We start from the raw sequence: 27,873 nt of genomic DNA on the forward strand, positions 1-27,873 counted from the left end.
GCCCATAAAAAACGATGTAATAAACCCTAAGCTATAAATATAAATAAAGACTTCGTCTTTGATTACGCCGCAAGATCATCTTCAAGAATATCCAAAAAGATACGATTTTTATTTGGTTTTTTTTTTTTTTTTTTTAATAGTTAAGATCCGAGGTTTTTGCTAGGAAATGTTTAGGTTAAGAAAGTAGCATATAAAGGGAACAGATTTGTGTTAAAGAGTCTTTAAGCTTATCATATTCTTGTATAGCTTAGTAGAATCGTATGTTCTGATATGCTAAATCAATCATCTTCATTGATGGTTTTGGAATCTCTGGACATGTAGAATTCTATATCCCGTGAATTCTAGCATTTTCTCGAGATTCAACAAACTTGCTATTGTTTCATAAATTTTCCGTTTTTGATTTAAAGTTTTGACCTTTGTTCAGATTATGATCTTGGGTTTGTGAAAGTTGTTTTTTTTTTGGTTTGGCTGCTCTATGATGATTCTTTTTGCTTTAACCACACTGAAGAGATGGGTTTTGGAATGTGATTTTGGCTCTTATTGATTCAAACTAGTGAAAAGAGTCTATTAGATCTCGACGTTTCTTTATGACACTTTGATCTAAAGTTGCTTGAAGGTTTTTCACCTTCGTGGTTTTAGATTAAGGAAGAGAGATATGTCGAGCTCTTATCTGACATTTTCCCTTGTTTGAATCTTGAAGAGACATGCACGTTTTCAGGCCCTCTCATGTGGACAAACTTGGCCCTTGTCTGAGAAGCAGCTTTGTCTTCTTCAATGGATTTTTACTTTCTAGGATTTAAGATTTTTGGTTTTTGGTTTTAGCTGCTCTATGATGATTTTATTGCTTTAACCACACTGAAAAGATGGGCTGAGAACTTGATGTGGTTCTTCTTGATTTAATCCAAAGAAAAAGTTCATGATCTCTGTATTGCTTGATGACACTTTGATCTAAGATGCTTGAAGGGAGATTTATTTTTTCCTTTGTGTTTTAGATCAAGGAAGAGAGTAGTGTGGAGATCTTGTTCGACATTTTTCTTAGTTTAAATCTTGAAGAACCTTACCATGTTCTCATGCACTCTTATGTGGAAACATTGTGCCCATTATCTGAGAAGCAGCTTTGAAATCTGGTTTTTTTCTTCCATGTTTTTTTTTTGTTTAGTTTGTGATATATTTTTGGATGCCTGAGATGTGTTCTCACTTTTAAACCAAAGAGGTTGTTTTCTTCTTGTATTTTCTGAGATTAAAGTTACTTGCAGATAATTAAAATTCACTAAATTAATAGAAAGGGAGATCAAACTATTCAGTGTTAACTAATTGGTGAAATAATGACAGAACAATAAAACTGCTGGAATGGCGTATGATATACAGGACATGTTACCATGTTTCTTCAAATTTGAATGTTCGACACACATTACGGAAGTGATGTTATCCATCTATATGGACTTGGACTTTGGTTGCAAGTAAAACTAGATCAAACTCTTTAAGTAATGTGTGAACTCTATAACGTTAGACCATGGGCAACGCCGTATATTCGGTCCGTCCCCAGATTTTTGTGGATTTAAATTTAATTCAAAAAAGCCCAATTTCGAAAAAACGGTTCTTATTTGGGAACGTTTTTCGTCCGTCTCTTTTGCCACGTGTACTCGTTTGATTGGTTGTCGAATTATCTAGGTCTAAAACAAAAATCTTTTGCGAGACAAAATTTTGTCGAGTTCTTTCTTCTCTCTCGACGGCGACCACGAAGGTGATTCGATCCTCGACGATTTGACAAAGACGTTCCGTTCTTGTCACCGGAATTTCTTGCCAGATTAACGAAGCCGATCTTCTGTCGCATCTGAAGCCGATCCGATCTTCTGTCCCGAAGCTACAAAATTGATTTGGTTTTTTAGTGGCGACTCATCCATGATCATCGGTTTTGGTTTTCTTTTTCATCTGGGTTTTGTTCGATTTTAGTGTTTTTTGCTGTTCTTGTTATATCTACGAACAAGGAAACGAAATCAATTATAAAGTCAGTGGCTTTTTGAGTGAAAGATTCTTAATTTGATATATGGTTGTTTGTTTCAAATTGAATTATAAATAAAGTTGTAAACTTTGTTGTTTTGAAGGTGATGTTGTTGTTGTGGAAGATGGCAAAAACGTAGCGAAAGGAAGAAACCGTCAAGTTCTTGGTGATATAGGTAATGTTGTTCGAGGAAATTACCCAAAGAACAAGCTGGGAAAGGTCAATCATCGTCCTCGTACACGGTCTCAGAATCCGAATCCCTCACTTCTTGTGGATGAGAATCTCAAAGTTTGTTCCTTTTCCCCTGTCTTTTAATGAACAGATTAGGGTGTTTTTTTTCGTTTGATTTGATGTGCTCATTGTTATTTGTTTTGATCTGTAGAAACCTGTAGTCAAGAGAGTCGCAATACCAAAGCCAAAGAAAGCAGCTGGGAAATCAAAGATTGTAGAGGTGATTGAGATAAGCTCAGACAGTGATGAAGAACATAGTTTAGTAGTTGTCCGAGAGAAGAAGGCTACTAAGAAGAAATCAACCACTTACACATCTGTTCTTACTGCTAGAAGCAAGGTATAAATTTCACTTTGTGAATTGATGATTCTTGGTTTTGAAAGTAAGAAGATGTTTGGTCTGTTCTGAATTATCTCTTTTTGTTTTTTTTTTTTGCTTTTCAGGCTGCTTGTGGTATAGAGAAGAAACAGAAAGAAGTGATTGTTGATATCGATTCTGCTGATGCTAAGAATGACCTTGCAGCTGTGGAATACGTGGAAGAGATCTACCGTTACTACAAGTCTGTTGAGGTTAGTATACTACTTATATAAATCATGAATCTTTCCTTGTGGTATGAACTTGTTTATTTAAAGTTCTCATTTGAATTGGCAGAGTGAATGGAGACCACGAGATTACATGCATTCACAACCTGAGATTAATGAAAGTATGAGATTGATTCTGGTGGAGTGGTTGATAGACGTACATGTCCGATTCGAGCTAAACCCAGAGACGTTTTACCTCACTGTTCACATTCTGGATCGGTTCTTATCGGTTAAGCCAGTGCCTAGAAAAGAACTGCAGCTAGTTGGTCTCAATGCTCTTCTCATGTCTTCCAAATACGAAGAGATCTGGCCACCACATGTAATAGAAACAGAGAACTCCTAAATCATTTGTAGCTTCTGATTATGATTCTTCTTGTCTTCAGCTTCTGAATTATAATTCTTTTGCAGGTGGGGGACCTAGCTGATATTGCAGACCATGCATACAGTCACAAACAGATTCTGGTGATGGAGAAGACTATACTGTCTACTCTCGAGTGGTACTTGACAGTTCCGACTCATTATGTTTTCCTTGCTCGCTTCATCAAAGCTTCCATCAAAGCTTCCATTATGTTCCGATTCAAATGTTTGTTTTTGTTTTGATGTTTTTATGTTATATGTTTTCTGTTATTAATTTCTTAATTGTATGTTTTTGTTTTTTCAACTTTAAATAATTAATCTTTAAAATTTCAAAATATTATTATTTTATTTGGGGGACCAAATACAAATAGACACCAATGCTCCTACTAAAAATAAGAAACTATCAAAATATTATTATTAAATGTGGGGGACCAAAAAAAGTCCCCAACCAATGTGGATGCTCTTAGCAAGTGCCAAGACTCTTTTCCTAAATCAATTTTTCAGGCAAAATATTCTCTTTCATCATCGTCCAGTAAAAATCAAGTTTGTTTCTCTGATGATTGATTTGTGAGATACTCTGATGATGATTGATTTGTGAACTTATCATGTCATTAGCCTTTGACAGAAATCGTAACATACAGTATTCAAAATTTTGTCAGTCTCAAAACTATAACTAAGGATCACAGTACTCAACAAGAATAAAGAAGTGATTAACATAAAACAATGTAGCATACATGTATGATTTGCTCAAAGAAAACGAGGTGTAGAAAAAAGTGTCTTAAAATAGATACGGGGTATAACGCAAAGATAATCAAAGGTGGAGGGGTGACTTGTAAATTAATCACGAAGGAGTTTCGTATTCGTTCTTCCACCCTTGGATTAATAATAAAGTTCATTGATCTTGACGGTCAAGAATCACGCCACCTGTTAGTTTCAGTACACTTGAGTGCAGTGGATACCCAGACTAGTACTAACTCAAACCTCGTGCTTCAAGAATGGATGATACAACAGTGGCGTTTTAGACCAAAAGAGTCCCTCTTCTTCTTCTTCTTCTTCGTTTCTTTTTCTTCTTCTTCCTTCTCCACCAGAATTGGGTTTTAGGGTCATCTTCTCTTTCTTTTTTTCCAAAGAAACAATTCAAATGGAGAACCTAACCCTAGTTTCTTGCTCTGCTTCTTCTCCACAGCTGTTAATCGGATGCAATTTCACTTCCTCGCTTAAAAACCCAGTAGGGTTTTCTCGTCAGACTCCCAAAATTGTCCTCCGCTGCTCCAAAATCTCCGCCTCTGCTCAATCTCAGTCTCCCTCTTCGCCCCCGGAGAATGAAACTGGTTAGTTTGCAACTCTCACTCATACCGCTATGATTTGTGATGGAAAAGTTCGTTACTTTTTTCCAGTTTCTTGCATGTATCAGTAGAATTGAAACTCAACTTGTAAACCCTTTTCGACTAGTAAGAGATTAGCTTATGAATTTCTCTTATCTCACTTAAAGATCCACACTTTGTGAATCTTGCAATTCGAATTCTGTAAATGCCTTGTTAACTTCTGTTCATTTGCAGTGGTTGTGAAGCATAGAAGCAAAGCTTTTGCAAGTATTTTTTCATCGAATCGTGATAAACAGACAACTTCTGTTGCTCCCCCTAGTGTGCCTGTGCCGCCACCATCTTCATCAACCATGTAAGTTTTGTTCCTGGTTTTGGAAAATGTTCTTTGTTTATATATTGTTTGATTCTTGGTACTTAACTTGTGTTTTTTTCACTTGTAGAGGATCACCACTTTTCTGGATTGGTTGTGGAGTTGGGCTATCAGCTTTGTTCTCATTGGTGACTGTCATGATTCCTTGATACATTTTCTTTCTTGCTTCAGTATCGAAGAATAGTTACCTGATTTTTATTTTGTTTTGATGGCATTGCAGGTAACTTCAAACTTAAAGGTAAAAATTCGAGGCTCTGTTTGCTTTATGGGAAATTTGTTCTCTAGTCTTTTGCAGAACCATGATTTTATGCTTCATGTTATCTCTAGTGTGTAGTGCTCATGTATCTGAAATAGTATTATCAACTAAATTGGTTATCTTAATAAGGGAACAGTTTGCTCACACTTTTTGAACCATATATTTAAGCATGGAACATTTGCCTCTCTTTTTTGGGTAGTCACTTGATTTGTAGATAGAAATCTACATACCGTTATGGTTTTAGTGATGCAATTCAGGTATTCATACCTATAATCATTTTCATAACTATTTGATTGAAATATACTTCACAAGTTCTCAATACTTTCCCTCATCATTCTCTAACTGGCTCGAACTGGCTGTTACTCTCTCTGGGCTTCTTTTTGGCTTTCGTTTCAGAAATATGCAATGCAAACAGCTATGAAGACGATGATGAACCAGATGAATACGCAAAATAGTCAGTTTAATAATCCTGGATTCCCATCAGGATCACCTTTTCCGTTTCCATTTCCTCCTCAAACAAGTCCTACTTCCTCGCCATTCCAGTCTCAATCCCCCTCTTCAGGTGCCACTGTTGATGTGATGCCGTCAAAAGTTAATACTCCTCCTTCGACTAAACCGCAACCTACCCCTACAAAGGATATAGAAGTGGATAAGCCAAGTGTTGTTTTGGAGGAAAGCAAAGAAAAGAAAGAAGAAAAGAACTATGGTAGATTCTTTTGTCAAAAATCAACCTCTTCTCATTTGTACCTTCAATTTTAACGTTCTTCCTTTCGCATTTTCTAAGCTTCTAATTTGGAATCTGTTAAAACTTTGGAATGGATGCAGCCTTTGAAGACGTCTCACCTGAGGAAACCACAAAAGAAAGCCCTTTTAGCAACTATGCTGAAATCTCTGAAACTAGTCCCCCCAAAGAAACTCGCTTGTTTGAGGATGTAAGTTTCTTTTTCTTTTGTATCTGCACAGCACACCAAGTGGTGATTTGAAACGTGACCTAACTTGCTAACCCAGGAGATTTCTATGCTCTCTTTTTTGATCTTTGGATGAAGGTTTTGCAAAATGGAGCTGGTCCGGCAAATGGTGCCACTGCTTCAGAGGTTTTTCAATCTTTGGGTGAGTTAATGAATTGCAGTTTTCATCACTTGCAGAGCCCTTTGCTTGATTCATGATTAAGGCTAGAGATTTTCGTTTTATTCTATACCCTGTGCCTACTATTAAAAACAAGGGAGGATATTTAAATTGGTGATAGAGGAATGATTTGGCTTTGAGAGAATTTACTTCATTACTTATGACCTTCTGCTTGTCGTTGCTCTGTATTGTTATAAGACATGCAACACTATGGAATACTTGTTACTGTATATAGAGTTTACTCAGGCAATGAACAGTACATAAGGTTGTTTCTTCGGATCTCTGATTTTGGTATACAGGCATATTAGTATAGCTATATGCTTCATATCTCATTTATTATGAAATTTTTTTCTCTCATTTGCGTGCATAATAGTCTTTCTTTCCTTCTGAATCGTTGGTCTCTCCGATGTTTACACAGGTGGTGGGAAAGGAGGGCCGGGTTTGTCAGTAGAAGCTTTAGAGAAAATGATGGAAGATCCAACAGTTCAGAAGATGGTTTACCCGTAACTCATCTCCCCTATCACATTATCTTCATATGCTTCCCTTCCGTTTATCTTTAAAACTGGTTTCTTAGAGGACATTTGGTAACATGCAGATACTTGCCTGAAGAGATGAGGAACCCAGAAACTTTCAAATGTAAGTCTGTTAATATGTAGTCCTGTTATTATTATCATCTTTGTTCTTGTTTCTCAGTTTTAGAAAAAAGGTTAGGTAACTATCTTTGAATGGAAACCTAGAACTAGTTTATACCAGGGGATTTCAGAATTGTCTTCACTTCACCTAACCCAGTCGTGAAAAAAATGATCTAATTGACTTACCATCTCGACTTGAAATTTTGTAGGGATGCTTAAAAATCCTCAGTACCGTCAACAGTTACAGGACATGCTGTAAGCTCCATTTTACAAACAGATTTATTTATTTTCCATTGCTTTTAAGAATCTCTAAACATATATAATTAAGAAATACTTTTGTTTGTTACATGGATTTAGGAATAACATGAGCGGGAGTGGTGAATGGGACAAGCGAATGACAGATACCTTGAAGAATTTTGATCTGAATAGCCCTGAAGTGAAGCAACAATTCAGTAAGACAAATCTCAGTTTCTTCTACCAAGTTGATGATACTATTATTTTTTGTGACGTAACACAGGATTGATACTCATTGATTGAAACCATACGTATGTGCTCAGATCAAATAGGACTGACTCCAGAAGAAGTCATATCTAAGATCATGGAGAACCCTGATGTAGCCATGGCATTCCAGAATCCGAGAGTCCAAGCAGCGTTAATGGAAGTACGTATTCTTTCACTTGAATGAGAGGAATGGCTTTTGAGATTCCACATTTTCTCATACACAAAAGCAAAACGTATAATTGACTGATAATTGTTGTTGGCTGCAGTGCTCAGAGAACCCAATGAACATCATGAAGTACCAGAACGACAAAGAGGTAATACTGAAATCTTCTGATACACTTCCTCTACGTTCGTTCTCCGAAAGAGAATCATAAGGAGAATACTTGTGTAAGAAACTTGATGTTTTGTTTTGTGTTGTGTTGCAGGTAATGGATGTGTTCAACAAGATATCGCAGCTCTTCCCAGGAATGACGGGTTGATTAAAAAAAGCTCACGTCTTTTGGTTTTGTAAACTCATTGGCTCAAAATGTCACCATGTCTTTTAGCTTTTTGTAGGAGAAAAACATGCTTCTTTTTTTTCGGTGAAAAGATTGTTTAGTTTTTGGTCAGATCAGAGAGAGAATTGTGTAAACCCCATATTCATCTTATATCTCCGTCTGTAGACGTTTGTGTTTGTAGCGTTTGGTTTTGATACATTTGTTTTGTTGTCTTATAAAAAGTCCATAAAGAGCAAATAAATAATATAATGGAATATCAAAAAAAAAAAAAAAAAAAAAAGGGAAAGTGACGTGGCGATATTGAGGCGGTTTAATGAACCGGTTTGGTGGGTCCCATCTTTCAAGAAATCTTAAGTCTCTCTCGGAATCGGAGAAAGGTTTAGTTTTTCCTCCGTACGTCGGTCGTTTGTCGGGAGAATTTGGCGCGTGAAATCGTTCGCTCCGGTCGAATACTTTCTGTCTCTCCGACGGCCTCGATTCGTCGGTAAGTGTATCTTTCTCTCTTCAAATTTGTGTTTCCCTGCGTCATATTATATATAGCCTGACTCTTTGGGGGGGAACGATTGAGAAAGCTTTTTCCTTTTTATATATTTGTCTCTGTACTTATTATTTATGCAAAGAACATAACTTTATCATTGGAATTGGATATTAACTATGGAAGTTGCAGAGACATTACAATGACTGTCGTGTTTTTTTTGGTAACCTAATCGTCATTGTCTAATCTTTCGGCTTTATATTTTGGATTTTGGTTTTAATTCATAGGGTTTTCTGGGGAAGCCTAAAAGATGAAGTCTACTAGTGATAGTAAGGACGGTAGACTCTCAGCAGCCTCTAGAGCTGCAGTTAACAAAATTCTTGACAGAAGAACTTCTCGAGGCAAGAAGAAGCAAGATGACAACTTTGATTCCTCAAAGGTTTTTGTCTCTTCTCTTTATGCCTAGAACATTTTATTCTTATGGTGATTTTACTACTGGTACTTAAAGGAGGAGCAGCCAATTTTATTATAGATTGTTTTTTCTTTTGCCAAAAGATTATTTTCTCTATAGTTCCTCTGTTGTCTGGGAGTGTTAAAGATTATTTTAATTTTCTATCTTTGCAGCGGGATAAAAGTGTAAATGACAAGGGGAAGCAAGCCGTTAAGGCAACTTTAACTGATAACGTTCTAGATGACAGGGAATGTGTTACAATTGTACTCTCGGATGATGATGATATGAATGATTCAGACTGGGAAGAGTGTCCAATTCCTAGTCTTGATAACACGGTTGATGCTAATGTTGATGACACGGTTGATACTTATATTGATGACACTAGAGAGTTAACCATAGAATTTGATGATGATGTTCCTGAAGCTAAGAAGCAGAAGAGTGCATACCGTGCAACAGCAAAAGACAAGGTATACTGTGCTTAAAGGAAATCTCAGGAGTTGCTATATGATTACTTCTGTTTCGTCTCCAAATATGAGTGGTAGCTAAAGAGATTCGGATTTTGTCTTTTAAGGAACGGGCGGAACTTGTACATAAGGTTCACTTGCTCTGTTTGCTCGCAAGAGGGAGGATAGTTGACAATGCTTGTAATGATCCCTTGATTCAGGTAAACAAATTGTATCCATCAATTACAACTGTGTTACCTGTTGCTGAAAAGATCTGTCTTTTCTTATTGCTTGCTTAGGTTGCATCCTGCGTTAAAATTTTACCTAATCTTTAAGTTTTATTCGCAGGCTGCCTTGCTTTCACTTCTGCCATCATACTTATCAAAAGTAGCGAATATCGAGAAAGTTACTGTCAGGGATGTAGCCCCTCTTCTTCGTTGGGTATGGGTTTACTGGCCTGTAGCTTTTATTTTGTTCTGTTGGAATGTTAAAACAACTTTTCCCTGGCTTATATTGTAGGTTCGTGAAAACTTTTCCGTTAGGTGTACTCCCAGTTCTGAGAAAACTTTTCGTACTTCCCTAGCATTTGCTCTTGAATCTCGTAAAGGCACAGCTGAAGAGGTAAGCTTGTGATCAGATTTGTGACATTGAACCTTTTTATTATTTGGTTAACTTCAATTTGCTAATCTCAGTTTGCAAACAAGTTAGCTTCCTTTTTCCAAAGTATCTTTGAATATCTGCTTGTGAAGATTACTCTGTTTGGCTATTCCAAAGTTAATCCTTCTTTTAGGAAAGTAGTGGTCCAATATTGATCAAAGTCAATTCTATAGGAAACTTATGGAATCCTTTTTGCAGCTTGCAGCACTGTCTGTTGCTTTGTTTAGAGCATTAAAGCTCACAACTCGGTACGTAATACTTTTTACTATTGCCACAATATAGTATTTATATTTGGTTTCCAGGCTTGGTTTGAATCTGTTTATTGCTCTGTGTATCAATGACACCTTGTCATGACTATATGAGAGCTCCACTCTTGCACGTTTAATGTTTTTCCTCAGTCACATTTGGCTAAGTTTTCAGCTTCATAACTTTCATTGCCATTTGATGTTGTGCTTTTCAAGATTAATCTTTGTCAGATAGCTATTTACAGTACCATAGTTTCTGAAGTGTTGCTTATTTATAATACTTATGCCTTAGTATGCCAAGTATATTTCGAGTTTTTTGTACTAATTTTAGTTTCGCAGGTTTGTGTCTATTCTTGATGTTGCATCCTTAAAACCAGGGGCCGATAAGGACGAATCATCAGGTCAAAACCGAGGTAAAATGAAGCATGGGGTATTCAGGACCTCAACGCTTATGGTACCAAAACAGCAGGCCATCTCGTCATACCCAAATAAATCTTCTTCCCATGTTGAGGATAAAAGTGTCTGTGAAACGTCTGAGCCTCAGCATAGGAACTCCCTGCGATATGATCAGTTGCAACACAATACAGTCAATTCATCTTGCGAAGCAGGAACGTCTAGTAAATCTGGTGGAACAAAGAGGAAAGGAGATGTAGAATACGAGATGCAAATAGCCATGGCTTTGAGTGCAACTGCAGACAACCAACAACGCTCTAAAGTGAACGAGAAAACGAAAATTCGTAAAATAACAAAAATAATTGATGGCCCGTCAGTTTCTGACCAAGTAATATCCACGGCTATCGGTTCTAAGAAAGTAGATTCTCCCCTTTGTTGGGCTGAGGTGTATTGCAATGGGGAAAACATGGATGGGAGATGGGTCCATGTGGATGCTGTTAATGGAATGATAGATGCAGCGCAAAACGTTGAAGCTACAACTACCGCTTGCAAAACCTCTCTTAGATATGTTGTCGCTTTTTCTGGTGGTGGAGCCAAAGATGTCACTCGCAGGTTTCTATTACCTGTATTACAGTTGCTTTATTGGAGGTGGAGCCAAAGATCTTCTTTACATCTAGTTTCCTTTGACATTTTTCTTATTCAGGTACTGTACAAAATGGCACACTATTTCATCCAAAAGGGTGTGTTCAGTGTGGTGGGATATGGTATTAGCACCGTTAATACATCTAGAGTCAGCCGCAACTCACAATGAAGACATTGCTAACAGAGTTTCATTGAGTAGCTCTTCCTATGGTATAAGGAGTGCTCTTGAAGATATGGAGTTGGCTACGCGGTCGTTGACTGAGCCGCTTCCTACTAACCAGCAGGTAAATTTGGTGTAACCTGGCAAACATATTTAAAACTCATGCTTCACTTAAACGGTTGAACTATCAACGATCCCTTTATTTAATCTTGCAGGCCTATAAAAGCCACGAACTCTATGCTATTGAGAAATGGCTTCACAAGAACCAGATACTTCACCCAAAAGGTCCAGTTCTGGGATTTTGCAATGGTCATCCAGTATATCCTCGAACCTGTGTGCGGACTCTTAAAACAAAAGAAAGATGGCTTCATGATGGGCTACAACTTAAGGCGAATGAAGTTCCCTCAAAGGTTTCCGTCTTTTGTTCTCCCCCTGATGATTATCTTAGTCATTTCCGGTTTGATGATCAACTCTTGAAGTCTATTATTACCTTAGATTCTGAAGCGTAACTCGAAGTTCAAGAAAGTAAAAATTTCTGGAGATGGCGACTGTGACATCAGAGGTGGTTCTTATTGCATGGAACTATATGGGAAGTGGCAAATGGAACCATTGTGTCTCCCTCACGCTGTTAATGGAATTGTGCCCAAGGTAAAACAAATAGTGTTGTGTTTGTTATATGGCTTCCATGGAATCCATAGAAATCTCCCAAAAAGTTATCCCTCGACAGTTGCAACTCCATTAATACTTTAAAACCAAACATAACACACAATAGTGTATAAAGTGTGAAGTCCTTTTTTTCAGAACGAACGCGGTCAAGTTGATGTCTGGTCTGAGAAATGCCTTCCACCTGGAACAGTCCACCTAAAGCTTCCTCGAATATTTTCGGTTGCTAAGAGATTTGGTATAGATTATGCACCTGCCATGGTTGGTTTCGAGTACAGAAGTGGAGGTGCTACTCCTATTTTTCAAGGTATTGTGGTCTGTACCGAGTTCAAAGACACAATCCTCGAGGTACAGTCTCCATAACTTATGATCTGAAACACAAGAGACTTCCACCATGTTCTTGAATATAGATCCTTTGGTTTTTATCTCACTTTGTTGGTTTTGGTTAGGCATATGCAGAAGAACAAGAAAAGAGAGAAGAGGAGGAGAGAAGAAGAAATGAAGCACAAGCAGCTTCAAGATGGTATCAGCTTCTTTCGTCGATCTTAACCCGTGAAAGATTGAAAAACCGTTACGCAAATAACTCCACCAGTGTCGAAACGAAGAGTTTGGAAGTGAATTCAGTGCCTATCATTAAGGCCAAGAATGTGAAATCACCTGAAAAGCAGAGAGTGACTAAGACTGGAGGAGGAGGAAGGTCACGAGTAAGAAAGACTCGTAATGAAGACGAAAGCCATGAGCATGTGTTTCTTGAGGACCAAGAAACCTTTGATGAGGAAACCTCTGTGAAAACAAAACGCTGCAAATGTGGCTTTTCTGTCGAAGTTGAACAAATGTAGATGTTACGTTGTTGCTGTTTAGATTTTGATGATTTCTGATCAATTTAGTTTTTTTTTTAACCAATATCCGAGAAATGAACCCTGAGCGCCGAGCGGACATATATCTCAAACCTAAACCTTCTGTCTGGAAATAATAGCTTCCAAAATATAGATCATAGTAACATTAGCAATATTTTTTGATGTAATGTATTAGCCACATTCCCATATGCAGATTTAGAAAGGTCATCATGGTGGCCCCCTTTGAACACCACAACTTGAGATGTACGTAAAATAATTAAATCATTAGTAACAATGTGACTTAATCATAGCGTATAAATAACTTATTATGTATTTAGATCCCTAATTTTTTGTTATAATAATTAAAAATCAAATTAGAATCTCAAACACTAAACAAAACAAACTAAATATAACAAACAAATGGTCATGAAGTATATTGCGGATTAAAAAACTAATATAAATATTTAGCCGTACAAACAGTCGGAAAATTTAATTATTTCTCTATTTACAAAACATCTAATATTTAACAAACAAATACAACATAAAATATAAATAATAATAAAATTGTATACACGCGGTGTACCACGGGTTAAAATCTAGTCTATAGGTAAGATTAATAGCATTTTTAACTTCCTAATTTTATATACAAATTAAGTTTCAAGAGTTGATATAAAACTTGTTGAGATTGCGTGAATATATATAGCGGCGATCACGACATGGTAGCACCTTTCATCCCAACACAAGCATGGATAAGGTCTATAAATTACTCCATCATTGATGATTGGAGGCCATGGATGATAAACAATCAAGTTGCTGGTTACACTCAGACTTATGCCAATAAGATGACATTTGCAACTGTCAAAGCAAGTCTCCATTGCCTTTATACAAATCTTTTTTTCTTTTTTTTTTTTGAACTTTGCATATGAAAAGGGTTTAAGATTTGATTTTAAATTTTTAGGGAGGTGGACATACAGCAGAATACAAACCAGAGGAAAGCATTATCTTGTTCCAGAGGTGGTTAACTGGCCAACGTCTATAAAATCCCTCTTAATTAATGCTACATTCATTGATAATTTTATCATAATCTTGCGTTTGTTATTTGTAAAATTGTTGTTAAATCATTTTTTAATGGCATCATGCACGGATTAAGGATGTCTAATCCGGTTAAGAGTTTAAAAATTGGATTAGCCATAAATGATCGAGTTTAGAAATTTCTAAAATCAAGTAAGTGAAACTGAATCTAAAAATGGATATATCTAAAAAGAAAACCAAACAAAAGAATAAAAAAAAGAGGGAGTCAAGAAATTGAAATTAGAACTGAGATAACCGAATTCGGTTTGGTCTAATAAACCGGAATCTCCCATTTAAAAAATTCAGGTGAATTAGAAACCGGTTAAGAGTTGTGAGGTTTTACCACTTCTTCTTCTTCTTTCTTCTCTCAGAGAGATTGGGAACGAAACTGGGACTCAAGCTTTGAAGCATGAGGAGATCGATTTCTTCGAAAGCCAAGTCCTTTCTTCATCGGAATCTTCTCGATAAAGGTAATCCCAGAACCTCTCCGTCGTCTTCTCCGTTTAGCATTTGCGGTTTCTGTTTCTCCAAACGAGCTCATTATTCCGGTGGCAGTGATTACCGAGAAATGTTGAGAAACGGGATTCAGTTTATGAAACTAGACGAATCGCTTGATCTCTTCTTTCACATGGTTCAGTGTCGTCCTCTTCCTTCAATTGCTGATTTCAGTAGGTTATTAAGTGCCATCTCCAAGATGAAGAAGTACGATGTTGTGATCTATCTTTGGGAACAGATGCAAATGTTAGGGATCCCTCATAATCTCTATACTTGCAATATCTTGTTGAATTGTTTCTGTAGATGCTCTCAGTTCTCTCTTGCGTTGTCGTTTCTTGGGAAGATGATGAAACTTGGTCATGAGCCTAGCATTGTCACTTTTGGTTCTTTGCTTTGTGGATTCTGTCGTGGTGGTAGGGTTTATGATGCTTTGTATATGTTTGAGAGAATGGTGGAAATGGGATATAAGCCTAATGTTGTGATCTACAATACAGTTATTGATGGTTTATGCAAAAGCAAACAGGTGGATAATGCGTTGGATCTGTTGAACCGAATGGAGAAAGATGGGGTTAGACCTGATGCTGTTACCTACAACTCTCTTGTATCTGGACTTTGTAATTCAGGTAGATGGAATGATGCTACTCGAATGGTTAGCTATATGACCAAGAGAGAGATCTACCCTGATGTATTTACTTTCAATGCATTGATTGATGCGTGTGTGAAAGAAGGAAATATTCTAGAGGCTGAAGAATTGTACGAGGAGATGATACGGAGATCTCTGGTTCCTGATATTGTTACTTACAGTTTACTGATTTACGGGCTTTGTATGTACAGTCGCCTAGATGATGCAGAGCAAATGTTTTGTTTCATGGTTACCAAAGGTTGTTTCCCGGATGTTGTAACTTATAGTATTCTCATTAATGGATATTGCAAGTCTAAGAAAGTAGAGCATGGGATGAGACTCTTCTGCGAGATGTCTCAGAGAGGAGTGGTTAAGAATACAGTTACTTATACAATTCTTATCCAGGGTTATTGTCGAGCTGGAAAACTTAATGTTGCTGAAGAAATCTTCAGACGGATGGTTTTTTCTGGTGTGACTCCTAATATTGTTACTTACAATGTTTTGTTACATGGTCTATGTGATATTGGGAAGATAGAGAAAGCATTGGTGATATTGGCGGATATGCAAAAGAGTGGAATGGATGCTGATATCGTTACATATAATATCATCATTGGCGGGATGTGTAAGGCTGGTGAGGTGGCAGATGCTTGGGATTTGTATTGTAGCCTCAATCACAAAGGACTTATGCCAGATATTTGGACATACACCACGTTGATGTTAGGATTGTACAAGAAAGGTCTACGGCGTGAAGCAGATGGGCTGTTTAGAAAAATGATAGAAGATGGGATTTTGCCAAATGAATGTTTTGAGTAGTGAAGCTAGTTAGGATTAAGTGCATCAGCTTAAGTATCTCAAGGGGAGCTTGCAAGATATTAATATCCGGGTCAGGTTCCTTCCTTCCTTGAGATGTTTGGCTCTGGAAAGATCAACTCAGATATTTCGAAGACAATTTTGGGACACTATGGAATGAGCTGATTTCAGATGTTCATATGTATTAGGAGAAACCATAGACACTGTGAATTTAGAGCGTAAGCTGCATAGTGGATTTATTGACAGACATTACAGTATTGAAGCTCGCACATATGTGTATTCGATTTCTCTCCGAGAGGATGTTTACCCTTGAAATGAAAAAGTCAGGTCTTTCAAAACCAAGTTAACCAAGTTGGGATTCTATGAGGAACGCCAGATCTTGATTTGAAGCCATGTTCTCAAGTCACTGACTTATCTCAGTCTAAAGTTGTACATTCTTTCATATGGCCTGTATCCTAATGTTTTTGATGTATTCTTTAACAAAGTTTCTGTAACAAATTTTTTGTATGTATACCTCTTACAAAGTTATGTACCATCTCTTAGGTTTCTTTATATCACTTTCAGTGAAGCTTGCGGAGTGTGTTGTAAACTTGTTAGAGAACATTATTACTTGTCAGCAGAAAGAAAAACGAAAATCTTGACGTATGTTATGTAACACTAGTTACTCCATGTAACACGTAATATTTCTTACTCTGGGTTGTAATGAACTTTGTCACTTCCAATATAAAAAATCTCAGAACTTGTGAAATTATTAGATTCCTTCCGTTGACACTGCATTTAACTTACAGTAGTGCAAGAGAATCTACCCTTTTGAGCTGTGCACGATAATGATTACATTGAATCTTCAACGAAACTATATACAGATACAAAGCAGATAAATACATCTTCAAGACAGAAGCTTCGTTTCATAGATTGTATTATTCACTGTATGTCTCCAGTCTGGAAAAAACCATAAATGATGAGAGTAGTAGAGTGGTAAAAGATCTGAACCATCACCAATGTGTGAATGTATGAATAGAAGCCAGAGACAATACAAGCTTCTCTAATTCTACATAGATAAAGAAACAATACAACAGATCTAACTAAAGCATTTCAATATATCCTCAATGCGCGATAAAAAGCGCAATGGCTCCAGTTTTGTACAGTTTTACAGCTCTCTTCTAACTTCTGCTTCAGTTTATACAGTATCCTGTGAAGTAGCCATACAGTTAACTGGGTATTGAAGGAGTTCCATAGTTAATTCACAATGCCAAGAAGCGATAAAAGAGAAAGAAACCAAACCTTGCTCGTCTGTTGTTTGGTGGTGCCAGCCAATTGATGTGTCCTGCATGCAAAGTTTTACCAATAAACATACAGAATCATGATATGATATATAAGAATTTGACATTGTGGAGGAAAAGAACAGTGAATATTCTGAAGAGGTTGTTACCATGGTGATGAGGATTGGCTGATACCGAGCCCATTGCAAGTGAGTATCATTCCCTTAAATCTGGCGAGATATTCCTATTCAAGAATGAGTTGGGATCATCTCAAATTGTCAGTCAAAACCTAGATATCATGTTCTTTACAAATGTAAAACAACTGTTTGCAAATACCAAGAAGATAATGTTACATACCCGTAAAGTATACTTGTGGATCTCATAAATACCGGTGAAATCATACTCAAAACGTTTAGCAGGGTCCATCAGCACTGCCAAAAAGAAAGAAGAAGCTAAATCACATTACGAAATCAATTAATACAAGACACTGAGAAAGAGAGAGAGAGCATTGTGCTCTATCAAATTCTCAAGTGGCGATAGAAAACATTTCATACTAAAAGTCAGTCAATAAAGGATCAAGAGATGAAGATAATGCAAATGATAGTTATGTAGAGTTGTAGACCACTGTCAAACAAAAAGGCTGTGACATGTTAAAGAGAAACAAGTACACAGAAGTGAAGAGATCTCAGGGGACGTAAAGTTATCAGATGTCTGAGACTAGATATAGTTGTATCAATACTAAAACAGAGTTAATGAACAATAAAGGTTAAGGAGGTAAATGGATAAAGCTAAAGGCTTAAGCAGTTTGTTCTCTCACTGCTATACTTTGTTTCATCTCGTCTTCCTAAAACGTCTATCTGCTTTCTAAATGTTTCCTTTTTTCTAAATTTACCACTCTACTTCTTCTCTCTCTGTAATGTATTTTCTTTCTTTCTAGACCAATGAAGATAGGGAAATACCAATGAAGCTTGCCACTATCCTAGGGTACTTATGTTCCGATGCATTGAAACCGTCTAAGCAAAAGAAAGACGTACCATTATAAGCTTCATTAATCTCTTGAAATTTCTCTGTAGCTGCACTATCGCCTTTGTGCTTATCAGGATGCCACTTCTGTAGAATGGATACACAAAAATCAAAAACATCCTCAGCAAAATTCATTCTTCTAAAGACAGATATCTAAACAACGGATATTGGAAAAGGGTTAAATGAGTTGACAAACCAAAGCAAGCTTCCGATAATTCAGTCTGATCAAGTCTTCAGTTGCGTCGTAATCAACTTCTAGAATCTTATAGTAATCCTACAAAACAAACAAACAAACGAAATGGGCATTCGTGAAAATGATAAGAGAACATACAAACATAATCATTATCCAGAAATTTCAAGAACAGAACTCAAACGTTCAGATTCCACTCAAACCAAAACCAGACATTATCTAATAATTTGGTTCCATGGAGAACTCATGCATTTTCACCTAAGAATAAAAAAAAAAAAAAAAAATCAAACTTTGGATTGGAAACCTTAGGGAAAGACTTTTCATGGTCTTCCATCTGACAGAGACACGAACAGAGGAAGAATCTCCTCGCACATCATCAGACAGAGACAAAACAGAAACCCCAGAACCCTAACGTAAAAGGGGGATTAGGTTTTTCTTTTCCGTTCAACAAAATCGAAACTTTTTGAGGAAAATGGAAAAAGTTTCAATCGAATCTTGTGGATTGCTTTCTCAGTAATATCGGCGGAAGAAGAAGAAAGGCTTTGGCTTTATGCGTTTTTCGGTTCCTTTTGGATATTTTGGTGATTGATTTGTGACGAGGCCACCACCGGCCAATGTTTATCTCTCTCTCTCTCTCTTTGTCCTTTTTTCTTTTTTTGGTATTTTTTTACGGATTATTTCAAACCTTATCTAGTTTGTATAAATATTAAGATCTTCTATTTTTCAAATAAAGTTGCAAATGTCTTATGTAAATTTTAGGCACTGTTATTCCTTGGTTTAGAATCCGATTAACTCATATGCTAAGTTGAATTGAATTAGACCAAATTAGGAATTTAACTTCACTAAACAAAAGACGTATATATTTCACTTTGCAAGAGTTCTACTGATGAAGACTGAGAGAGCACAAAAAGCAACAAAGAAGCACCAAATCAAATCCTTAAGGAATGGTTTTCAACTCTGGTTACAGATGAAACTTGTTTGTTTTTTCTGTTTCTTCAAGTTGTAGCTTCAACTTCGGGGTCAGTTTCGACCGGTACATTGGGGGAAGAAGTGTTCTTTTCTCGACCTCTTAAACGCGAAGAAACATTGTCAATCGCCGAATTAAGCTGTCCTATTTTCTCATTCAATGTCTCTCTTGTTTTCTCTAAACCTTCATCGTAATACGTTGGCTGTTGCGGCTTCTTGAAACCATACTCATCTTCTTCATTCAGTACCGATCTCCGGATCTAAATCACCAAAACGAAAGAAGAAAAAAAGACATAGACATCTTTTAGCTAAGACTACATGAGCATATAATATAAAAGATCATCTCAAGTTACAAGATCCAATGAAACAGTCATGAGATAACAAAGATACTATCTTTTTTTTTTTTGCCACTGGAATAAGCAAGAACAGAACCTCAATCAACTCAACAGAGTTAACATAATCATTAAAATGAAGTTATTGTGTATTTCCCATACATAGGTTTTGCAAAGAGAGATAACATTTACCTGTGGAGCAAAGATATAAGCAACAGCGCCAAACACAGCACCTCCTAGAAGAAAACCAGCTATGAAATCACCACTGCTTCCACTCCTACTCCCATCTCTGAAGATCATTTAGAAGAATTAAGTCAAATTCAACAGAAGAGAAAACGCTATAGTAGTAACAGACAGACATTACATAAACATACTTACCGGTACTCAGCAGAAACAGAAAACTTGAGAGTCCGGTTTGATTTATTCAGGATTGACAATGCAGAAGGTTTACAGATAGAATTGAGCTTTGTGGTAGAAGACAATCCATTAGCCTTCACATGATGAGATTGAGACCCACCTGTGCCACCAGATATTCAAGAACCTGAATCAAGAATCTCTCAAAATTTCTTACAAATAAAAAAATTGCAAAATCACAGCTCCAAAAGCTACAGTTCGTATAGCTCTAGCTGCTGCACTATATATTTTATTTATTATTGGCAAACAAGGAAATTGATTCAGTATCTAAAATTTTTAAGTAATCTAAAGTGCAAAAATCAGGCTAATCTAGGACGATCAGCTCAAGAACTCCCTCCGTAAAAGCTATAGAACTACTACCGGAAAGTACAAATCGGAAACCTCAAAGATACAAATTATAGTTAAAGAACGATGATGATTAGCAAATAATTTTATACATTTCAGATGGAAACAACAAGACGGAGCTTAGTTATTAATACGGAAATTAAGGAGAGATATGCGAACCGAGAAGGAATCAATTTTACCAGAGAGAGAAAGAGGAGCAACAACACACGACGCCATTGGAATTGAAGACGAAAGAAAGAGATCTGATCCCAAGAAAAAGAAGAAACACACACAGTGGGGAAGACGAAGAAGAAGACAATGTTTTTTTTGGATATCTTCGAATTGGGGAAATATCTGTGAAATTACCAAACTACCCTCTTATTGCTTCTTCCGACTTACCAAATTGAGAGACGGTGAGTAAAGTTTTCTAAACGATACAAGATAATTAAATTACTTGATTACAGCTAAACCAAAAACAGAATCAAACAAATCATCGTTTTCAATTATATTAATCCATGAACTGATGAACATATCTAACACTACAGTATATAGAAAACATAGAGGGAAAAGATGATTCAGAATCAGAACACTCTTTTTGTTATTCTTCTATAAAATATATATATATATAAACCACTTATAGATAATAATTATTCTTTTAGAAACATTCGGTATCCTTTTTTTTTATCCCATCACCATTTTTATATACAAACCCTGTGATTTTATCTCGTTGGAGTCTTCACCAACCAACCCAAAAAAAAACAAAAAAAAAACAACTAAAGGACACTCAAAAATAAAACTTAACGATAACTTAACTTTTTTGTTTATCTGGGAAGGTCTCTGAACAGAAACAACGGAGCATTCACATTCTTCCTCTCCTCGTTTCCCGGAAATGAGAGTGATAAAGACAGAGATGCTGCGTCCGCCTCGTCTTCATCATCTTCTTCCTCTGCTTTCTGTTTTTCGTTCTTCATACTATTGCTGCTACTTTGTTCATCACTTCCCCCTAAGAAAGGCAATAGTCCCATAGTGTCTTCGTTTCCTTCCTCAGCTCCTAACGCCAGCTCCAGATTCGGGACTGTACCGCTTATTAACCCTCTCTTGTTCTCTTCATTGCCAAGTGGGATGAGATTATCCACCATTTCGCTGTCGTCGTCTCTTTCGACATTCAAGTCCAAAGGGAACACGATTTTTGGACTCTTCTTCATGATCCCGGAGTCGTGACCAGATGTATCCCGGGAGAAGCTGCTGCTTCCGTTTTCTGTCTTTAGCTTCTTATTCGGAGACCCTTCGCATAAGCCATCATTATTGAGCTCCACTTTCTTGTTTATGGCAGATGAATCCTCGTTTGCGGGTCTTGTCAGTTCCCAAAGTGAACGCTTCCTGTGACTAGCCTGATTACAGTTGAGATCTTTTTCTAGAGGATTGTCTTCGCCATGGGACTCGATCCCTGATCCCATGACAGTCGAAGTGACATCCTTTCTACCACCTAATCCTTGTTCCTCAGTTTCCTGAACTTTCCTCACTAGACTATCTCCAGAACTAATTCCAGTAGCTTGATGAGGGATATTATTTTCACCTGCTTGTTCCACTTTAGGAGCAATTTCTTCCTGTATCAAGGAACGCAAATGTGAGACGAAAAGGGACTCCCTATATTTAAGAGATGCAAATATCCTACAACAAGTTCAGAGACAAAGGATTTATACAGGGGCTAAAAACAACCCACCTTTGTGCTCGGTGATCGCTCAGTAGAGGATACTATGTTGTTTGGATTCTCATGACTAATTGCCTCTGTCCCATTCCGAGTTTCAATTCTGTTGAATGAGCTCTCACGTGGAGAAGACACTTTCTCCAAATGCTTGGAAGGAGAACTCGTTTGACACAGCTCATTGGGGTCTCTGTCACGCGGCATAACATTTGAAGTAGGCAAAGATGTGCTCTTTTGTGGGTTAGTGCAAGTCTCTCCTCTTCCTCGGAATACACCCCAAAGGAAATATAACATGTTCCAGCCTGCAAGGGCAATATGTCAACATGTAAGCAGTAAATTTCATACAGACTAAACTGGCATTACGTTCTTAATATACTTTTATATCATTGATGCTACTTTCTAAAAACTTATCAAGTTATCAGCAAGATGATCATTGTGCACAAAGTGTAAGTTTCGGCATTACAATCTAGCACATACACAACATGCATGTAAGAGTTTTGGTAAGCATTCTTACGCTGGCAATTTAGAGGAAGCTGGTTGGACGCAAAAATCAGAAGCTCAACATTGTCGAGGTTCCCTTTCAAAGCTAAATCGTTCTTGATCATGTTATCTACTAGAGGCTTGTAGTTTCTCTCATAACTGTATCACAAGCAATGCAACGAAAACTCTCATCAGTAAATATATTTAAATGTTAATCTTTTAGACCACCAACACGACAGTAAAAGCAAGTAAATAATCATGTACAAAACCTACCTCTCAATGTCCTTTGCAAAGAAGAATAGAGCTATATGGTCTTCCTTAGTACCTAATTTTTGAAATTGTCCTGGCCATGTACTTAGTCGAGGTACTTCATTCAAGCTGAATTTTTCTGGAAATTTATTCACCACTTCAGCAACCCTGGGTGATGCCAAGGTTGACAGATGTGCTTGCATTCCGCTACACATAGCTAACTGGTTTCTGATTTTCCGCACCTCTAAGTCTCCCCTGGAAACATTATACAAAAACTTCAAGTCAATATTCGTAACATGGACATATATGAAAAGTGTGCCTCAATGAAAAAATAATAGACACCAAAAAAAGAGAACTTCTTCACAACGAGGAAGGAAAACCTACTGCCATATAGACTCATGGTCAGGAATGGCTGAGCTTCTCAATATAACAGGCGAGGGAACTAAAGGAAAATCTCTCATAACTGGCTTTATGGAGGGAAAATTGACTTCAAGTTCCATAGATCGTGGAGGTATTGTATCAGCACCAGAGAGTACAAGCTGCTTCTCATTTGTTACAATTGTCTGTTTGTACGGATCGGAAGCAGGCCATAAAGTCGGATGCCCTCCTTGCCATCCTTCGTGTGACACATAATTCTTATGCAACTTTGGAGGCAACTGATTTCGTAGAGTCTTATCAGAACTAGAATCCACATTAGATACCAATGACGCATCAGATTGCTCCAATCCTCTGTTCTTGGTAAAACTGGGCTTTTTACGCAGAGCAGCATCTACTGCTGCTCGTAACCTATTACCCTTATTTATATCCTCCTTAACGTTTTTGGTGGTAGAGAGATCACTATCAGGCACGCCTGAGGTGTCGCTGGATTCTGCAGTCTGACATACCTTTTGATGTGATGGTAAGCCTTTTGCACCAGATAATAGGCTAGACCTTTGGCGTTTACCAACGGCTTCTTTGCTTTTCTTCCCAACCTCTCTAGATTCCCTGGACCGCGGCAATCCATCATGTATAGCTACAGTACCGTGGCTTGGTGTGCCCTCACCCGTACAAGAAGGGGATGGCAGTTCGTCCCTACAGTCGGCTTGACTTGAACTTTGCTCGCTGCCACTGCACTTTTCATTTTTGGAAACATCTCCTCCTGCATAGGGAAGAAATAAATAACTAGAGCTCAATCAAGATATCTTTAAAAGGGGAATCTTATACTAAAACGATCAAAACATAAACAACCAAAGTACAATCAAAAAATAAAGTAAAGTACCAATTTATTGACAAAAAGATAAGTATCATACCCGAAGCAACTGGATTTTCTAGACGGTTTCGGTTAAGATTGCTGACTTGCTTCGTCAAGCTACCTCGTTTACCATCAGACTGCAAACCCTTCAAATCACGATTATTGTTTGCATGTGAAACAGACGAATTGCCGCGTGATTTCAACTTCTGGTCGATGGAGGATGCTGACACTTTAGCTTCTGTATTACGATCTTTCACTTGCTTTGAGCTTTTTCCTTCTTGCAAATGATGGACTTTCGATCCAAGCATTTTTGCATGTGAGTCGTTACCACTAGAACTCCCTACATCTGTAGTTCTACTTGACATTGATTTTCCAACATTTCTATTACCCCCCTCCTTTAACTCGAGTGCAGTATATTCTTTGCCAGTCTTCTGTCTTGGGTGAATAGCATCATCCATAAGTTGCACTTTCGGTTTCGAGCTCGAACAATTGAAGGAACTGGATTTCAAATATGCACCTGAAGAAACAAAAAACTAGGTAATGCTATACAACCTGCAAAATCAACAGAAATAAAACAAAAGAGAAAAGGAATAGTTGCGTTTATGCAGCCTACCTTTTGGAGGTTGGAGCTGTGAACCAGTAGATCGTGCACTCTCTGTGTCATCACTGAATGATGTTTGATGATTTAGCTTTCCCCTTAACCTGTCTAAGCCCTTGAATGATGTTTCCCGAGATAAAGCACCTATTCTGGGGAGTATAGATTTCTTGGGTGACCCAGTTGGAGCCTCAACCGCCTGTCTTTTCGCATCTGGAGCTGCCTCAATTTTATCTGCGTGCCTTTTACCAGAACTATGTGCATTGAGGGTTACCTCAGTTTCTCTCTTTCTCTTAGATTCTGCATATTCAACTTCCAGTTCGTTAGACAAAATGGAAACAGCAAACGTCGATCCAAAATTCATGCTAATTCATTCCGCTGATTTTCATTTCACATATAGCATGTCCGGTTAAATATTCAGCTTTACCTTGCTTCTGCTTTTCAGCTTCCTCAGCACATTCTTCACATAGCCAATCATCCCCAGGAACTTCATTGAGCCTTTCCCGCATGCAATAGCTACGTAAAAAGAAACACACAACTATATTACTATCACAGAAAATGGCCCTACCTTGAGTTATGATTGATGGAAGACATGACAGTCAGAATCAATGGTTAATATCTATCCAAAAAAATAATATTCCTAACATGTGGACAAATGCCAAATGGAATTTGGCTATTAGTATGCTTTCTCTCCCATGTATAGAAGAGTAGGCTTACGTGTGCTCTGCACCATCACTGCATCCGCTACAGATAGCGAGTAAATCTTCACGACCAGCATCTCCACAGATATCACAAACCTTTACCTATTCAGCAAAAAAAAAAAGGAAAAACCTTTCACATGAAAATCATTCCACCGAGCAAATATTGCAACAAAAGACAAAGTAGATATGTTCGCTAATTTCTCTGAATATGAGACAAAACAGCCTTACTTACATCATGTTCCAGCAGTTCAGAATCATCACCCTCGCTCTCAGACACAGCTGATGAGATTGGCTCATCTGATATATTTAACGAAGAGCTTTTACTTGATTTATCATCCTTCCTATTCTCGCCTGAACGTGAAGATCCTTCAACTGAAGATTCCTCTCTCTCTTTGTCACCCCCTGGTCCTGAATTTTCCTTGAAATTTCCTCTCTCAGAACTGACTCTGTCCTCATGGTTTGATGACGGATTATGCAAAGATTGTAATCTCACTTCATCTTTCCTAGATCCACCCAGAATAGGATCAGAAACCAGAGCTGAATTCAAATTTTTGTCTCGATCATCAGACAATATCCCATCTTCCTGGCCCTCTACACAATTAGAGCTCTGATCTAACACATTAGCTGATGCAGAGACTTTCTGATTCATCCTGCTCCCAGAAAGAGATGTCTTAGAAGTCATTGCAACAGCTCCGGAATCATCTGATATCCCAGAAAATCTTATGGTTTCCTTACTCTCAGCATTCTCAGAGAGAGCATCATGACTGGAATTAACAAGATTGCTTGCTTCACTAGCAGTGTTATTTAAACTGTTGTGAGTATTAGTCATGGAAGCAGGCAAAAGATCGTCCTCGTTGACAGAACACTGGCTGCCCCCTACTCCATGACAGTTTTCATCTGATGACTCGTCCAACTTTGATACTGTGGAACCTACATTACGGTGCATGCATGATGAACATGGAGCAGAACAAACATTACAAGTTCCAGACTCCACTTTTGAGAAACCTCTCTGACCCACTGGACGCTTACCAACTCTTCTATCAGCCTGCACGAGATATAATTACATAGAAAATGTTAAAAGTGATTGACAGAAACAATTAAGAAAAAGAAAACAATCATCAAAGGAGTAAATTGGAGAGTCTATAGTTATGGCGATAACAATATATGAAGCTGTTATATTACTTAGAACCACCAACTTCACAGCTTCATCAAAAGCTATCATGATCACATCAATCAAGAGTAAAACGATCAAGCTTTCATCATGATCTAATGCTTAATATACAACTTCATCATCACTTCTTCTCATCCAGGAAACGGTACAGCAACAAGATAAGGGAAAAAAAAAAAAAGAGGGTTTAGCTGATCTCACCATCTACAATAAAATTAGTTCTCCCCGAGTCGCAAACCGATTTCTATCAAGCTCTTCGCAACTGTTACAAAGAGACAAAGAACATATTAAAAACTGCAGAACATTTTCCAACAAAATGGAGATCACATACACATAAAAGAGCAGCTAAACATTAACAAAATTTACACTTTTTTAAACCAAACCCAGAAGACAACACAACCAATCACCACAAAATTATCTCAACAGGAGAACGAACCCAAAAAACACGGACTCTTCCAGATAATCTAACGTAGTAATTTTTATACAAAAAAAAAAAAAAAAAATCCCTAAAATTGGGAAATAACATTACATGATTCAGGTATCCAAATCATCTCCCTTTGAATTGGCTTTTCCCCATCATCTCCATCACCCTATCGAGAAAACAAAATTAAAACGAAACCCTAATTTCCCTCTCCAACTCCTACAAACCCTAAATCCTCTCTATCAATCCAGATTTGATGATGCCAATTTGATAAAAATCTATCTCTCCCCCACACACCCTTACACTGGTCTAAAGATTTTTCAGTGATGGCTCTCCCCTAAGTTTCTTCTGGGTTAAATTGCCTTTTCCTCGTGATATACACAAACAACACGAGCCAGAGATGAAAGCTGTAGATATATACCTCTCTCAGGATCTATACACGCCCACATCGATACTTACATACATACATACCTATATCTATATCTATATATATATATATTCAGTCGTATATAAAATTTTATTTGTTTTGACGAATATTTGTTGGATTTAGTCACACACACACAAGATTATAGTAAGAGCTTTTTAAACGCGGTTACTTTTACTACCGAAACCACAGTAACTAAATTACCTTCTTCTTTCTTTTAATCTTGTCTTTGTGGTCCTCTCCTGATACCTCCTTAGACATATATATATATAGGGGATAGATGTGTGCATTTGATATATAGTAATAAATATGTGAATTATAAATTTTACAAAATCATGGCTTTGTAAATCTCTTTATTAGCTGTCAAAAAAAAAAAAACTCTTTATTGAAAATACATCTTATAAAATTAAAGAAAATTATTAGATTGCCTTTTTAGTATTATTTAGGAAGACTTTTTTTCTCTGGTTTAAACTATTTGTGGTCTTTAATTGGTCAAATGAAGAAAAAAAAAAGGAAAAAAAAAGTATAACTTTAATTTTGAGTCTTTCTTAAT

General features: G+C 37.2%; 7 protein-coding genes across 13 annotated transcripts; 4 read left to right on the top strand and 3 right to left on the bottom strand.

Annotated features, from left to right (window-relative positions):
• Positions 1 to 64: 64 nt before the first annotated feature.
• On the top strand, positions 65 to 3,515 carry LOC104772299 (cyclin-B1-1-like). 2 transcript variants are annotated; one of them, XM_087504254.1, is made up of 6 exons: positions 65 to 1,918; positions 2,106 to 2,290; positions 2,385 to 2,570; positions 2,675 to 2,800; positions 2,883 to 3,131; positions 3,221 to 3,515. In XM_087504254.1, exons 1-6 carry the CDS (start codon positions 1,903 to 1,905, stop codon positions 3,410 to 3,412), a joined length of 954 nt encoding a protein of 317 aa, XP_087360380.1. In that variant the 5' UTR covers positions 65 to 1,902; the 3' UTR covers positions 3,413 to 3,515. The 2 variants fall into 2 exon arrangements, with proteins under 2 accessions (XP_087360380.1, XP_087360381.1); XM_087504255.1 differs by having other exon boundaries at positions 1,699 to 1,912.
• A 649-nt stretch (positions 3,516 to 4,164) lies between these two features.
• Positions 4,165 to 8,073, top strand: LOC104769945 (protein TIC 40, chloroplastic). Its single transcript, XM_010494272.2, has 14 exons — positions 4,165 to 4,500; positions 4,729 to 4,846; positions 4,935 to 4,992; positions 5,085 to 5,102; positions 5,517 to 5,826; positions 5,946 to 6,052; positions 6,167 to 6,230; positions 6,664 to 6,748; positions 6,841 to 6,881; positions 7,087 to 7,132; positions 7,235 to 7,329; positions 7,435 to 7,538; positions 7,645 to 7,692; positions 7,804 to 8,073. The coding sequence occupies exons 1-14, from the start codon at positions 4,311 to 4,313 to the stop codon at positions 7,855 to 7,857; spliced, it is 1,338 nt and encodes a 445-aa protein (XP_010492574.1). The 5' UTR covers positions 4,165 to 4,310; the 3' UTR covers positions 7,858 to 8,073.
• A 44-nt stretch (positions 8,074 to 8,117) lies between these two features.
• LOC104769946 (DNA repair protein RAD4) lies at positions 8,118 to 12,907 on the top strand. 2 transcript variants are annotated; one of them, XM_010494273.3, is made up of 13 exons: positions 8,118 to 8,359; positions 8,638 to 8,789; positions 8,975 to 9,268; positions 9,373 to 9,465; positions 9,593 to 9,685; positions 9,764 to 9,865; positions 10,100 to 10,149; positions 10,486 to 11,151; positions 11,243 to 11,465; positions 11,557 to 11,751; positions 11,837 to 11,989; positions 12,143 to 12,352; positions 12,454 to 12,907. In XM_010494273.3, the coding sequence occupies exons 2-13, from the start codon at positions 8,661 to 8,663 to the stop codon at positions 12,841 to 12,843; spliced, it is 2,598 nt and encodes an 865-aa protein (XP_010492575.2). In that variant the 5' UTR covers positions 8,118 to 8,359; positions 8,638 to 8,660; the 3' UTR covers positions 12,844 to 12,907. The 2 variants fall into 2 exon arrangements, with proteins under 2 accessions (XP_010492575.2, XP_087361619.1); XM_087505493.1 differs by lacking the exons at positions 8,118 to 8,359; positions 8,638 to 8,789; positions 8,975 to 9,268; positions 9,373 to 9,465; positions 9,593 to 9,685 and having other exon boundaries at positions 9,776 to 9,865; positions 10,524 to 11,151.
• Positions 12,908 to 14,231: 1,324 nt separating this feature from the next.
• Positions 14,232 to 16,390, top strand: LOC104769947 (uncharacterized). 2 transcript variants are annotated; one of them, XM_010494275.3, is made up of 2 exons: positions 14,232 to 14,381; positions 14,467 to 16,390. In XM_010494275.3, exon 2 carries the CDS (start codon positions 14,480 to 14,482, stop codon positions 15,839 to 15,841), a length of 1,362 nt encoding a protein of 453 aa, XP_010492577.2. In that variant the 5' UTR covers positions 14,232 to 14,381; positions 14,467 to 14,479; the 3' UTR covers positions 15,842 to 16,390. The 2 variants fall into 2 exon arrangements, with proteins under 2 accessions (XP_010492577.2, XP_010492576.2); XM_010494274.3 differs by having other exon boundaries at positions 14,242 to 16,390.
• A 327-nt stretch (positions 16,391 to 16,717) lies between these two features.
• Positions 16,718 to 19,011, bottom strand: LOC109124449 (uncharacterized). 2 transcript variants are annotated; one of them, XM_010494277.2, is made up of 7 exons: positions 18,615 to 19,011; positions 18,317 to 18,394; positions 18,132 to 18,207; positions 17,455 to 17,528; positions 17,268 to 17,341; positions 17,120 to 17,162; positions 16,718 to 17,027 (listed from the first exon to the last, which is right to left on the bottom strand). In XM_010494277.2, exons 1-7 carry the CDS (start codon positions 18,642 to 18,644, stop codon positions 17,016 to 17,018), a joined length of 387 nt encoding a protein of 128 aa, XP_010492579.2. In that variant the 5' UTR covers positions 18,645 to 19,011; the 3' UTR covers positions 16,718 to 17,015. The 2 variants fall into 2 exon arrangements, with proteins under 2 accessions (XP_010492579.2, XP_087362066.1); XM_087505940.1 differs by lacking the exon at positions 16,718 to 17,027 and having other exon boundaries at positions 17,060 to 17,162; positions 18,615 to 18,983.
• Positions 19,012 to 19,148: 137 nt separating this feature from the next.
• Positions 19,149 to 20,950, bottom strand: LOC104769949 (uncharacterized). Its single transcript, XM_010494278.2, has 4 exons — positions 20,547 to 20,950; positions 19,987 to 20,125; positions 19,801 to 19,897; positions 19,149 to 19,536 (listed from the first exon to the last, which is right to left on the bottom strand). Exons 1-4 carry the CDS (start codon positions 20,581 to 20,583, stop codon positions 19,306 to 19,308), a joined length of 504 nt encoding a protein of 167 aa, XP_010492580.1. The 5' UTR covers positions 20,584 to 20,950; the 3' UTR covers positions 19,149 to 19,305.
• Positions 20,939 to 27,588, bottom strand: LOC104769950 (protein PARALOG OF AIPP2). Of its 3 annotated transcripts, none has more exons than XM_087505939.1 (12): positions 27,525 to 27,588; positions 26,677 to 26,737; positions 25,540 to 26,352; positions 25,324 to 25,409; positions 25,034 to 25,122; positions 24,625 to 24,906; positions 24,070 to 24,528; positions 23,165 to 23,918; positions 22,805 to 23,035; positions 22,566 to 22,690; positions 22,070 to 22,353; positions 20,939 to 21,953 (listed from the first exon to the last, which is right to left on the bottom strand). In XM_087505939.1, the coding sequence occupies exons 2-12, from the start codon at positions 26,677 to 26,679 to the stop codon at positions 21,168 to 21,170; spliced, it is 3,912 nt and encodes a 1,303-aa protein (XP_087362065.1). In that variant the 5' UTR covers positions 26,680 to 26,737; positions 27,525 to 27,588; the 3' UTR covers positions 20,939 to 21,167. The 3 variants fall into 3 exon arrangements, with proteins under 3 accessions (XP_087362065.1, XP_010492581.2, XP_010492582.2); XM_010494279.3 differs by having other exon boundaries at positions 27,005 to 27,563; XM_010494280.3 differs by having other exon boundaries at positions 27,318 to 27,558.
• Between the last annotated feature and the right edge of the window lie 285 nt (positions 27,589 to 27,873).

Source organism: Camelina sativa, chromosome 20, assembly GCF_030686135.1.
Source record: "Camelina sativa cultivar CO46 ecotype springtype chromosome 20, ASM3068613v1".
Lineage (NCBI taxonomy): Eukaryota > Viridiplantae > Streptophyta > Magnoliopsida > Brassicales > Brassicaceae > Camelina > Camelina sativa.

Coding starts and splice junctions, on each gene's coding strand:
- LOC104772299 (XM_087504254.1), top strand. Junction 2,571..2,674: donor TTCTTACTGCTAGAAGCAAG/GTATAAATTTCA, acceptor TTTGCTTTTCAG/GCTGCTTGTGGTATAGAGAA. Junction 2,801..2,882: donor GTTACTACAAGTCTGTTGAG/GTTAGTATACTA, acceptor TTGAATTGGCAG/AGTGAATGGAGACCACGAGA.
- LOC104769945 (XM_010494272.2), top strand. CDS start 4,311: ATGGAGAACCTAACCCTAGTTTCTTGCTCTGCTTCTTCTCCACAGCTG. Junction 7,539..7,644: donor TCCAAGCAGCGTTAATGGAA/GTACGTATTCTT, acceptor TGTTGGCTGCAG/TGCTCAGAGAACCCAATGAA. Junction 7,693..7,803: donor AGTACCAGAACGACAAAGAG/GTAATACTGAAA, acceptor GTTGTGTTGCAG/GTAATGGATGTGTTCAACAA.
- LOC104769946 (XM_010494273.3), top strand. CDS start 8,661: ATGAAGTCTACTAGTGATAGTAAGGACGGTAGACTCTCAGCAGCCTCT. Junction 11,152..11,242: donor GCCAAAGATGTCACTCGCAG/GTTTCTATTACC, acceptor TTTCTTATTCAG/GTACTGTACAAAATGGCACA. Junction 11,990..12,142: donor TTAATGGAATTGTGCCCAAG/GTAAAACAAATA, acceptor CCTTTTTTTCAG/AACGAACGCGGTCAAGTTGA.
- LOC104769947 (XM_010494274.3), top strand. CDS start 14,321: ATGAGGAGATCGATTTCTTCGAAAGCCAAGTCCTTTCTTCATCGGAAT.
- LOC109124449 (XM_087505940.1), bottom strand. CDS start 18,644: ATGGAAGACCATGAAAAGTCTTTCCCTAAG. Junction 18,395..18,614: donor ATGAAAAGTCTTTCCCTAAG/GTTTCCAATCCA, acceptor TTTGTTTTGTAG/GATTACTATAAGATTCTAGA. Junction 17,163..17,267: donor AGCCAATCCTCATCACCATG/GTAACAACCTCT, acceptor CTTTGCATGCAG/GACACATCAATTGGCTGGCA.
- LOC104769949 (XM_010494278.2), bottom strand. CDS start 20,583: ATGGCGTCGTGTGTTGTTGCTCCTCTTTCTCTCTCTG. Junction 19,898..19,986: donor TCTGTTTCTGCTGAGTACCG/GTAAGTATGTTT, acceptor AATGATCTTCAG/AGATGGGAGTAGGAGTGGAA. Junction 19,537..19,800: donor CTTATATCTTTGCTCCACAG/GTAAATGTTATC, acceptor TTGGTGATTTAG/ATCCGGAGATCGGTACTGAA.
- LOC104769950 (XM_087505939.1), bottom strand. Junction 25,410..25,539: donor CTGAACTGCTGGAACATGAT/GTAAGTAAGGCT, acceptor TTTGCTGAATAG/GTAAAGGTTTGTGATATCTG. Junction 24,907..25,033: donor AGCTGAAAAGCAGAAGCAAG/GTAAAGCTGAAT, acceptor TTGAATATGCAG/AATCTAAGAGAAAGAGAGAA.